This window comes from Stenella coeruleoalba, assembly GCF_951394435.1.
Source record: "Stenella coeruleoalba genome assembly, chromosome: 6".
In the NCBI taxonomy this organism is placed as follows: domain Eukaryota; kingdom Metazoa; phylum Chordata; class Mammalia; order Artiodactyla; family Delphinidae; genus Stenella; species Stenella coeruleoalba.
This window is the reverse complement of record NC_137151.1, coordinates 49683360-49695767: the sequence shown is the minus strand read 5'-3', so window position 1 is coordinate 49695767 and position 12408 is coordinate 49683360. Positions and strand designations below refer to the sequence as shown.

Here is a 12408-nt window from a genome sequence, read left to right as displayed (position 1 = left end):
AGCAATGTATTCATGGTGCATGATATATTTTTTCTTGCACTGCACTTTATATATCAAACTTACGATGATTTATGTCTATTTCAGAAACACTATAAACTTGGCCTAGAAGAAGCCAAGAAGAAAGGCTATGATATGCGGATAGATGCCATTCCCATCAGGATGGCCAAGGCCTCCAGAGACATTGCAAGTGAAGTAAGTGCACCTGTAGAGTTCTTTGCTCAGCTTTGGCTCAAAGATTTCTTTCTCTCTCAAAGATATGTAGTAGAGCAAGTAAGCTATGAAGTTAAGGTTCTAGCTAACAGTTTTTTGTAAGTAAATAGTTTAACATAATGGTAATAAAACTCTCAACATAAAGGTTAACTTCTAGGTATGACTGAGTCCACAGCAACATGCATTTCAAAATACTGTCTGTTCCCTGCTGAACAAAAGCACTGGCTACTTGACTATAGCTCAGACAGCCTTTTGGCTTTTCCACATGATGTGTACTTATATACAATTGAGCTCATCATAGGATCCCCTCCAAACCCAGCCCATTCATGCCCTGTAAACCAATGAACCTGTAAGGGCTGAAGGAATGGGACACATTATTCTATTTAAAGTCTAACCATCCATGCGCACCATGTGTTTATCTCTGCATCCTGTGATTGGCTGCAGATATTTACTTATTTCAAAATATGGGTTTGCTCACATTTCTAGAAATGTTTGTCCTTCTATTTCTTTTGTCTGTGAAGTCAAAAGCATATGTTCCCTTTATATCCAAAATATGGGAAGTAACTATCATACTTTAAAAACAAATATTCAACGATCACAGAATGGTTAAAAGTATTAATATATACCAATATAATGGAATACCTGCTGTCATTAAAATTCATGTTTGTAGGGAATGTATAATGACACAGGAAAATGCTTATATAATAACAAACGAGCAGGCGCAAACCCGTATACACTATGATTACTAATTTTATTCTCTCTCTCTCTCTCTTTCTGACACACACACACACACACACACACACACACACACACACAAAGCCGTTTTCATCAGCGGTTATCACTGAATGGCAGAATAATGTCTTAGTTTTTATTTCCTTTTTTTTCTTTTTATTTATTTATTATTTTTTAACATCTTTATTGGAATTTAATTGCTTTACAGTGGTGTTTTACTTTCTGCTTTACAACAAAGTGAATCAGCTATACATATAAATATATCACCATATCTCGTCCCTCTTGCGTCTCCCTTCCACCCTACCTATCCCACCCCTCTAGGTGGTTACTAAGCACGGAGCTGATCTCCCTGTGCTATGCGGCTGCTTCCCACTAGCTATCTGTTTTACATTTGGTAGTGTAAATATGTCAGTGCTATTCTCTCACTTTGTCCCAGCTTACCCTTCCCCTCCCTGTGTCCTCAAGTCCGTTTTCTACATCTGCGTCTTTATTCCTGTCCTGCCCCTAGGTTCTTCATAACCAGTTTTTTTTTTTTTTTAGATTCCATATATATGTGTTAGCATATGGTATTTGTTTTTCTCTTTCTGACTCACTTCACTCTGTATGACATACTCTAGGTCCATCCACCTCACAACAAATAACTCAATTTCATTTCTTTTTATGGTTGAGTAATATTCCATTGTATATATGTGCCACATCTTCTTTATCCATTCATCTGTCAATGGACACTTAGGTTGCTTCCATGTCCTGGCTATTGTAAATGGAGCTGCAGTGAACATTGTGGTACATGCCTCTTTTTAAATTATGGTATTCTCAGGGTATATGCCCAGTAGTGGGATTGCTGGATCGTATGGTAGTTCTATTTTTAGTTTTTTAAGGAACCTCCATACTGTTCTCCATAGTGGCTGTATCAATTTACATTCCCACCAACAGTGCAAGAGGGTTCCCTTTTTTCCACAACCTCTCCACATTTATTGTTTGTAGATTTTTTTGATGATGGCCATTCTGACTGGTGTGAGGTGATACCTCATTGTAGTTTTGATTTGCATTTCTCTAATGATTAGTGATGTTGAGCATCCTTTCATGTGTCTGTTGGCAATCTGGATATCTTCTTTGGAGAAGTGTCTATTTAGGTCTTCTGCCCATTTTTGGATCGGGTTGTTTGTTTTTTTGATATTGCACTGCATGAGCTGCTTGTAAATTTTGGAGATGAATCCTTTGTCATTTGCGTCATTTGCAAATATTTTCTCCCATTCTGAGCATTGTCGTTTCATCTTGTTTATTGTTTTCCTTTGCTATGCCAAAGCTTTTACGTTTCATTAGGTCCCATTTGTTTATTTTTTTTATTTCCATTTCTATAAGAGGTGGATTAAAAAGGATCTTGCTATGATTTATGTCATAGAGTGTTCTGCCTATATTTTCCTCTAAGAGTTTTATAGTGTTTGGCCTTACATGTAGATCATTAATCCATTTTGAATTTATTTTTGTGTATGGTGTTAGGGAGTGTTCTAATTTCATTCTTTTCCATGTAGCTGTCCAGTTTTCCCAGCACCACTTATTGAAGAGGCTGTCTTTTTTCTGCATTGTATATTCTTGCCTCCTTTATCAAAAATAAGGTGACCATATGAGCGAGGGTTTATCTCTGGGCTTTCTATCCTCTTACATTGATCTATATTTCTGTTTTTGTGCCAGTACCATACTGTCTTACTTACTGTAGCTTTGTAGTATACCCTGAAGTCCAGGAGCCTGATTCCTCCAGCACCATTGTACTTTCTCAAGATTGCTTTGGCTATTCTAGGTCTTTTGTGTTTCCATAAAAATTGTGAAACGTTTTGTTCCAGTTCTGTGAAAAATGCCATTGGTAGTTTGATAGGGATTGCATTGAATCTGTAGATTGCTTTGGGTAGCATAATCATTTTCATAATGTTGATTCTTCCAATCCAAGAACATGGTATATCTCTCCATCTGTTTGTATCATCTTTAATTTCTTTCATCAGTGTCTTATAGTTTTCTGCATACAGGTCTTTTGTTTCCTTAGGTAAGTTTATTCCTAGGTATTTTCTTCTTTTTGTTGCAATGGTAAATGGGAGTTTTTCCTTAATTTCTCTTTCAGATTTTTCATCATTAGTGTATAGGAATGCAAGAGATTTCTGTGCGTTAATTTTGTATCCTGCTACTTTACCAAATTCATTGATTAGCTCTAGTAGTTTTCTGGTAGCGTCTTTAGGATTCTCTGTGTATAGTATCATGTCATCTGGAAACAGTGAAAGCTTTACTTCTTCTTTTCCGATTTGCATTCTTTTTCTTCTCTAATTGCTATGGCTAAAACTTCCAAAACTATGTTGAATAATAGTGGTGAGAGTGAGCAACCTTGTCCTGTTCCTGATCTTAGTGGAAATGATTTCAGTTTTTAACCATTGAGAACGATTTTGGCAGGGGGTTTGTCATATATGGCCTTTATTATGTTGAGGTAAGTTCCCTGTTTGCCAACTTTCTGGAGGGTTTTTGTCATAAATTGGTGTTGAATTTTGTCGATAGCTTTTTCTGCATCTGTTTGAGACGATCATATGGTTTTTATCCTTCAGTTTGTTAATATGGTGTATCCCATTGATTTGCGTATATTGAAGAATCCTTGCATTCCTGGGATAAACCCCACTTGATTGTGGTGTATGAGACTTTTAATGTGCTGTTGGATTCTCTTTGCTAGTATATTGTTGAGGATTGCTGCATCTATGTTCATCAGTGATATTGGCCTCTAGTTTTCTTTTTTGTGACATCTTTTTCTGGTTTTGGTATCAGGGTGTTGGTGGCCTCGCACAATGAGTTTGGGAGTGTTCCTCCCTCTGCTATATTTTGGAAGAGTTTGAGAAGGATGGGTGTTAGCTCTTCTCTAAATGTTTGATAGAATTTGCCTGTGAAGCCATCTGGTCCTGGGCTTTTGTTTGTTGGAAGATTTTTAATCACAGTCTCAATTTCAGTGCTTGTGATTGGTCTGTTTATATTTTCTTTTTTTTTGCAGGTTCAGTCTCAGAAGTTTGTGCTTTTCTAAGAATTTGTCCATTTCTTCCAGGTTGTCCATTTTATTGGCATATAGTTGCTTGTAGTAGTCTCTCATGATCCTTGGCATTTCTGCAGTGTCAGTTGTTACTTCTCCTTTTTCATTTCTAATTCTCTTGATATGAGTCTTCTCCCTTTTTTCTTGATGAGTCTGGCTAATGGTTTATCGATTTTGTTTATCGTCTGGAAGAACCAGCTTTTAGTTTTGTTGATCTTTGCTCATTTCCTTCATTTCTTTTTCCATTAATTGTGATCTGATTTTTATGATTTCTTTCCTTCTGCTAACTTTGGGGGTTTTTTTGTCCTTTCTCTAATTGCTTTAGGTGTAAGGTTAGGTTGTTTATTTGAGATGTTTCTTGTTTCTTGAGGTAGGATTGTATTGCTATAAACTTTCCTCTTAGAACTGCTTTTGCTGCATCCCATAGGTTTTGGGTCATCTTATTTTCATTATCATTTATTTCTAGGTATTTTTTGATTTCCTCTTTGATTTCTTCAGTGATCTCTTAGTTAATAAGAACTGTATTGTTTAGCATCCATGTGTTTGTATTTTTTACAGAATTTTTCTTGTAATTGATATCTAGTCTCATAGCGTTGTGGTTGGAAGAGATACTTGATATGATTTCAGTTTTCTTAAATTTACCATGGTTTGATTTCTGACCCAAGATATGATCTATCCTGGAGAATGTTCCATGAGCACTTGAGAAGAAAGTGTATTCTGTTGTTTTTGGATTGAATTTCCTATGAATATCAATTAAGTCCATCTTTTTTAATGTGTCATTTAAAGCTTGTGTTTCCTTATTTATTTTCATTTTGGATGATTTGTCCATTGATGAAAGTGGGGTGTTAAAGTCCCCTACTATGATTGTGTTACTGTCAATTTCCCCTTTAATGGCTGTTAGCATTTGCCTTATGTGTTGAGGTGCTCCTATGTTGGGTGCATAAATATTTACAATTGTTATATCTTCTTCTTGGATCGATCCCTTGATCATGATGTAGTGTCCTTATTTGTCTCTTGTAATAGTCTTTTTGTTAAAATCTATTTTGTCTGATATGAGAATTGCTACTCCCGCTTTCTTTAGATTTCCATTTGCATGGAATATCTTTTTCCATCCCCTCACTTTCACTCTGTATGTGTCCTTAGGTCTAAAGTGGGTCTCTTGTAGATAACATACATATGGGTCTTGTTTTTGTATTCATTCAACCAGTCTATGTCTTTTGGTTGGAGCGTTTAATCCATTTACATCTAAGGTAATTATCGATATGTACGTTCCTATTACCATTTTCTTAGTTATTTTGGGTTTTCTATTGTAGGTCTTTTCTTTCTCTTGTGTTTCCTACCTAGAGAAGTTCCTTTAGCATTTGTTGTAAAGCTGGTATCCATTCAGCCAGTCTATGTCTTTTGGTTGGAGCATTTAATCCATTTACATCTAAGGTAATTATCGATATGTACGTTCCTATTACCATTTTCTTAGTTATTTTGGGTTTTCTATTGTAGGTCTTTTCTTTCTCTTGTGTTTCCTACCTAGAGAAGTTCCTTTAGCATTTGTTGTAAAGCTGGTATCCATTCAGCCAGTCTATGTCTTTTGGTTGGAGCATTTAATCCATTTACATCTAAGGTAATTATCGATACGTATGTTCCTATTACCATTTTCTTAGTTATTTTGGGTTTGTTTTTGTAGATCTTTTTCTTCTCTTGTGTTTCCTGCCTAGAGAAGTTCCTTTAGCATTTGTTGTAAAGCTGGTTTGGTGGTGCTGAATTCTCTTAGCTTTTGCTTGTCTGTAAAGGTTTTAATTTCTCTGTCAAATCTGAATGAAATCCTTGCTGGGTAGAGTAATCTTGGTTGTACTTTTTTCCCTTTCATCACTTTAAATATGTCCTGCCATTCCCTTCTGGCTTGCAGAGTTTCTGTGGAAAGATCAACTGTTAAGTTTATGGAGATTCCCTTGTATGTTATTTGTTGCTTTTCCATTGCTGCTTTTAATATTTTTTTCTTTGCATTTAATTTTTGATAATTTGATTAATATGTGTCTTGACATGTTTCTCCTTGGATTTATCCTGTATGGGACTCTCTGTGCTTCCTGGACTTGATTAACTATTTCCTTTCCCATATTAGGGAAGTTTTCAACTTTAACCTCTTCAAATATTTTCTCAGTCTCTTTCTTCTGCAACCCTATAATTTGAATGTTGGTGCATTTAATGTTGTCCCAGAGGTCTCTGAGACTGTCCTCAATTCTTTTCATTCTTTTTTCTTTATTCTGCTCTGCAGTAGCTATTTCCACTCTTTTAACTTCTGGGTCACTTATCCGTTCTCCTACCTCAGTTATTCTGCTATGGATTCCTTCTAGAGAATTTTAACTTTCATTTATTGTGTTATTCATCATTGTTTGTTTGCCCCTTTGTTCTTCTAGGTCCTTGTTAAAAATTTCTTGTATTTTCTCCATTCTATTTCCAGGATTTTGGATCATCTTTCCTATCATTACTCTGCATTCCTTTTCAGGCAGACTGCCTATTTCCTCTTCATTTGTTTGGTCTGGTGGGTTTTTACCTTGCTCCTTCATCTGCTGTGTGTTTCTCTGTCTTCTCATTTTGCTTAACTTACTGTGTTTGGGGTCTCTTTTTCGCAGGCTGCAGGTTCGTAGTTCCTGTTGTTTTTGGTGTCTGTCCCCAGTGGCTAAGGTTGGTTCAGTGGGTTGTGTAGGCTTCCTGGTGGAGGGGACTAGTGCCTGTGTTCTGGTGGATGAGGCTGGATCTTGTCTTTCTGGTGGGCAGGGCTGTTGTTTGGTGGTGTGTTTTGGGGTGTCTGTGACCTTATTATGATTTTAGGCAGCCTCTCTGCTAATGGGTGGGGTTGTGTTCCTGTCTTGCTAGTTGTTTGGCATAGGGTGTTCAGCATTGTAGCTTGCTGGTCATTGTGTGGAGCTGGGTCTTAGCATTGACATGGAGATCTCTGGGAGAGCTTTTGCTACTTGATATTACGTGGAGTCGGGAGGTCTTTGGTGGATCAATGTCCTGAACTCGCCTCTCCCACCTCAGAGGCACAGGCCTGACACCTGGCCAGAACACCAAGGCCCTGTCAGCCACACGGCTCAAAAGAAAAGGGACAAAAACAGAAAAGAGAAGGATGTTATTAAAATAAAAAATAATTATTAGAAATTTAAAAGTAATAAAAAAAGAAAGAAAAAAGAGAGCAACCAAACCAAAAAACAAATCCACCACTTATAACAAGCACTAAAACCAAGAAAAAATGGATAGACAGAATCCTAGGACAAATGGTAAAAACAACGCTCTATAGACAAAATCACACAAAGAAGTGTACACATACACACTTACAAAAAGAGAAAAAGGAAAAAAATATATATAATTCCTCCCAAAGTCCACCGCCTCAATTTTGGGGTGATTCTTTTTCTATTCAGGTATTCCACAGATGCAGGGTACATCAAGTTGATTGTGGAGATTTAATCTGCTGCTCCTGAGCCTGCTGGGAGAGATTTCCCTTTTTCTTCTTCGTTAGCACAGCTCCTGGGGTTCAGCTTTGGATTTGGCCCCGCCTCTGTGTGTAGGTTGCCTGAGGGTGTCTGTTCTTTGCTCAGACAGGACGGGGTTAAAGTAGCAGCTGATCAGGGGCCTCTGGCTCACTCAGGCCAGGGGAGGGAGGGGTACGGATGTGGGGCGAGCCTGTAGCGGCAGAGGGCAGCATAACGTGGCAACTGTCTGAGGCGAGCCATGTGTTCTCCCGGGGAAGTTGTCCCTGGATCACGGGACCCTGGCAGTGGTGGGCTGCACAGGCTCCCCGGAAGGGAGGTGTGGATAGTGACCTGTGCCCGCACACAGGCTTCTTGGTGGCTTCAGCAGCATCCTTAGCATTTCATGCCCATCTCTGGTGTCCGCACTGATAGCCACGGCTCCTGCCTGTCTTTGGAGCTCATTTAGGCGGTGCTCTGAATTCCCTCACTTCGCGCACCAAAACAATGGTCTGTTGCCTCTTAGGCAGGTCCAGATTTTTTCCGGGACTCCCTCCCAGCTAGCTGTAGTGCACTAGCCCCCTTCAGGCTCCGCTCACGCAGCCAACCCCAGTCCTCTCCCTGAGATCTGACTTCCAAAGCCCGAGCCTCAGCTCCCAGCCCCGACCCGTCCCAGCGGGTGAGAGACAAGCCTCTCAGGCTTGAGTGCTGGTCAGCACCGATCCTCTGTACGGGAATCTCTCCGCTTTGCCCTCTGCACCCCTGTTGCCGTGCTCTCCTCTGTGGCTCCAGAGCTTCCCCCCCGCCACCCCCCGTCTCCACCAGTGAAGGGGCTTCCTGGTTTGTGGAAACTTTTCCTCCTTCACAGCTCCCTCCCAGACGTGCAGGTCCCGTCCCTATTCTTTTGTCTCTGTTTTTTCTTTTTTCTTTTGCCCTACCCAACTACGTGAGGAGTTTCTTACCTTTGGGGAAGTCTGAGGTCTTCTGCCAGCGTTCAGAAGGTGTTCTGTAGGAGTTGTTGCACATGTAGATACATTTCTGATGTATTTGTGGGGAGGAAGGTGATCTCCACGTCTTACTCCTCCGCCATCTTGAAGGTCTCCCCTCATTTATTTTTAAAATAAGTTTATTTACAATCTGGTGACAACAAAGCTTGTGTAATCTTCAAACAGAGAGCTTCTGAATATATGAGTTCACTTTTCCGGGTCTTAGTTCCTTCATCTTTCACCCGTGCTCCCCGGGGCCCAACGGTGCATGCACAAGGCCACCCAGTGGTGACATGCTGACTGCCACCCCCGTCTAGAGCAGCACCAAGGGCCCTGCGGAGGCTGAACACACGAGGGCGCACACTGGCTGAGCGCAGGACGGTGCAGGGTCTGGCCAGGCGCAGGGGCCTATTTTCTTTTTTGTATACATATACAAGCTTTATTTTCTAAATGGTTTACAAGATGCAGACACACATTATTTATATATTCGGGGGGAAACATGTTTTTAATGAATAGGAAAATCTGAGCCTACTAATCATTTTATACTAAAAGTTATACTAGGTGACTATCAGTATTTTTCTTCTTCAAGTTCAAATACAAAGAAGATTATCGTAAGCAGCTTGGCCATCACATTGGTGCCCGAGCGATACATGACGACCCAAAGATGATGTGGTCCATGCATGTGGCCAAGATCCAGAGTGACAGGGAGTACAAGAAGGACTTTGAGAAGTGGAAGACCAAGTTCAGCAGCCCAGTGGACATGCTGGGGGTGGTGCTGGCCAAGAAGTGCCAGACCTTGGTCAGTGACATAGACTACAAGAACTACCTGCACCAGTGGACCTGCCTGCCCGACCAGAACGACGTCATGCACGCTCGGCATGCCTATGACCTCCAGAGCGACGTGAGTACTGAGGATCATAATGCCGTGCAAAGGTGGGAAATCAGTGAATTAACACCCCTTGGATAAGTGGCACCAAACTCACCAGCCCCTGCAAGTGGGGCATAACATTTCTTCTTTTCCTGTGAGTGTTAAATGTCAAACCCTCCAGACCGAAAAGGAATATTGTCTGATACCCTGCCTGTCCACCAAACTACGTTTTCAAGAGTGTTCTTACTTTATTTCAGATCCTTCTGATGAAATGTTTTCCCAAACCAGAGATAAATATTTATTGGCTATTTGTATCAACAGAATATGTACAAGGCAGATCTCCAATGGCTGAGAGGCATCGGCTGGGTTCCCATTGGCTCTTTGGATGTGGAACAATGCAAAAGGGCAACTGAAATTTTGAGTGATAAAGTCTATCGCCAGCCTCCAGACAAATTCAGGTTTACCAGCGTGACTGATTCTCTGGAACAAGTGTTGGCCAAGAACAACGCCATCACTATGAACAAGGTGAGACTTCAGAGTTCAGAGAACCAAGGTAGGACTCCTAAAGCTAAACCAAAGGAAAAGAAGCATGATCAGGAGAAGAAAGAAATAGAGCAGTGAGCAACAAAAGATATCTGTCTGTTATCTATCTATATCTATCCATATCTGTCTACCTAATGTCTATGTCATTTATATTTTAACATTTACTTCAGTAGTTATTTCGTAGTCCTGATAAAATGGTACATTTTTATGGAAAATCATCTCTGCATAAAAGATATTCTGAATTTCCTTTTGTTAACATACAACTCAGAGTATCAGAAGGCACTCATACATATATGTTCTACTATGAACTGGTTACTTTACTTGAAGATACGTGTAAAATACATAATGTGTATAAAATATGTAACCTTTTGTTATTTCTCTTTATAAAGTTCTTATGGCCTTGAAGTTTCGATTAACAATACACTGAAGTTTTTTCCTGATGACATTTTATATTTTCCTTGCTAGCGTTTATACACGGAAGCCTGGGACAAAGACAAGACCCAGATCCACATCGCACCAGATACACCAGAAATTACGCAGGCAAGAGTGAACAAAATCAACTACAGTCAGGTGGGAGCAGATGCTAATTCTATGACATTTGCATGGTGTTTCATATTTCAGTTAATCCATTCCATGGTGATGTAATACTAAATGACAACTTTGTAAAGAATGTCTTTTCTTGCTCCGTGTGAATACCAACTCTTTCATTTCTCGCTTACCTAAACATCAGTCTTCAAGTAACACATATTATCATTTCGGAAGAGCAAGTTATAAGAATGAATGATTTAAGCAGTAACCAGAAGATTAATTAGACCTTCCTCTTTTATTAATTTAAGAAATTAGCAATAGACCAAAATACATTTATCTTCTCCTTATGCTACATAGCTGTGCTAAATGTATTTGCCACATATAACTGATTTTTCCTAAATTGTACTTTAGGGTCAAAATTTAAGATTTTTAATGTAAAAGATTTAAGACAAGGATTAAAATCAAAGTACAGGGCTTCCCTGGTGGCGCAGTGGTTGAGAGTCCGCCTGCCGATGCAGGGGACATGGGTTTGTGCCCCGGTCGGGGAAGATCCCACATGCCGCGGAGCGGCTGGGCCCGTGAGCCATGGCCGCTGAGCCTGCGCATCCAGAGCCTGTGCTCCGCAACGGGAGAGGCCACAACAGTGAGAGGCCCGCGTACCGCGAAAAAAAAAACAAAAAAACCCCACAGGACTATCAAATAACACTGAGAGACAGAGAGAGAGAATCTGTCAATATATAAATATATTAGCAAGCCCATTTTCTGTTCACTTTCTGTGAGCATAGAGCCGTGTGCCCCCATATCCGAATCTCAGATGTTTAGGCTGAGAGGTCAGTCTCCTCTAGTGCAGGAGTCCCCGCCCAATAGGTCGTCATCCTGCCTTCGCTTAAGTGTTCTCGGTGACGAGGTGCTTATAAATCTCATAAATCAACCTATTTGTTCTGGAAAGTTCCTTTAGAAGATGCTTTTCATGTATTGGGTCAATGGTTTCTCTCTGTAGACCCACATAACCCTCTAAGACCATGCAGAACCAAACTGTGCCAACTCCATAGGCACTGTGTGCCTGCGCTGCCACTTCACCCCAGGTTCTCTTTATAATCCAAGCATCCCAAGCTCCTGGGCATTCCTCACATGACACCCCTGCTGGAATGTGACTCTCAGAACCAAACAAAATCCTGCGAGTGAGGAATGACTAGTGTAGGGTACAGCCGACATTGCATTTCCTCTTCTGGACATTTATCCTCCATTTCTGCACTCTGTGCCTTGGGGCTCCTTGGGGCTATGTCAGTGCTGGTGTGCGTGGGACTTGGGCTCAACCAAAACCCTAAGACAACTTACATGGGCTTAAACTAGGTTTCCTCTATCTTGTATTTATACATTTGGCAACTTAAATCTCAGTTCAAAGATTGACATTTATCTCTCTGCATGTTTTTCTTAGAATGAGCCTATTGGTTTAAGCCTGTGGAGATTTTTGTGACTCTAAGATTCTGTCAGATGATGTATTAGTTATTTCTTCCAGCTTTGTGCTACCAGCAAGGAAAATATTGTTTCTTTGACAGCATAAATCAACAGCGTGTTACTCTTCTGCAGAATATAACTGAGAGAATTTAGATTGACTAGCCACCACCTTAAGTCATTTTATTTTTCAGGGGTGCAAACTATAATTTTAATGCTTATATAACTAGCTCTTAATTGTCACCCCAAACTAAAATTGTCAAGTCCCACTCTGAAATCAAAATTAAGTGAATTTTCAGCTAAACCTGCACTATAGGTCCCATAGTGTTACAGGAAAGCGTGTGCTATATGAGCAGATATTTTGAGAGACAAAGGGTCCCTGTAACTAGCCACTCAGCATTTCTGGAACTGTCAACTCTGTCTTTGCTGCAAAAGCTCAGAGATGTTGTATGTTGCCCCTGGTTTGAAGAGGCCCAGGAAGAATGCCTGAACCGATTGCCTAACCCGCCTGGTCTGCTTTCTCTGACTATTCTCTGTCAGTTTAGTTCATTTCTATTGTGTTTCTTT

General features: G+C 40.2%; 1 protein-coding gene across 1 annotated transcript in view; it reads left to right on the top strand.

The window, feature by feature from the left end:
- Nucleotides 1-12408, top strand: part of NEB (nebulin) — a gene marked incomplete at its 5' end in the record, with an annotated part of 219214 nt that overhangs the window by 89222 nt on the left and 117584 nt on the right. The window contains 4 exons of the mRNA XM_079925461.1: nucleotides 85-192; nucleotides 9037-9348; nucleotides 9637-9840; nucleotides 10324-10428. Of these exons, the coding sequence (XP_079781587.1) occupies nucleotides 85-192; nucleotides 9037-9348; nucleotides 9637-9840; nucleotides 10324-10428 (729 nt within the window). The remainder of the gene's footprint in view (nucleotides 1-84; nucleotides 193-9036; nucleotides 9349-9636; nucleotides 9841-10323; nucleotides 10429-12408) is intronic.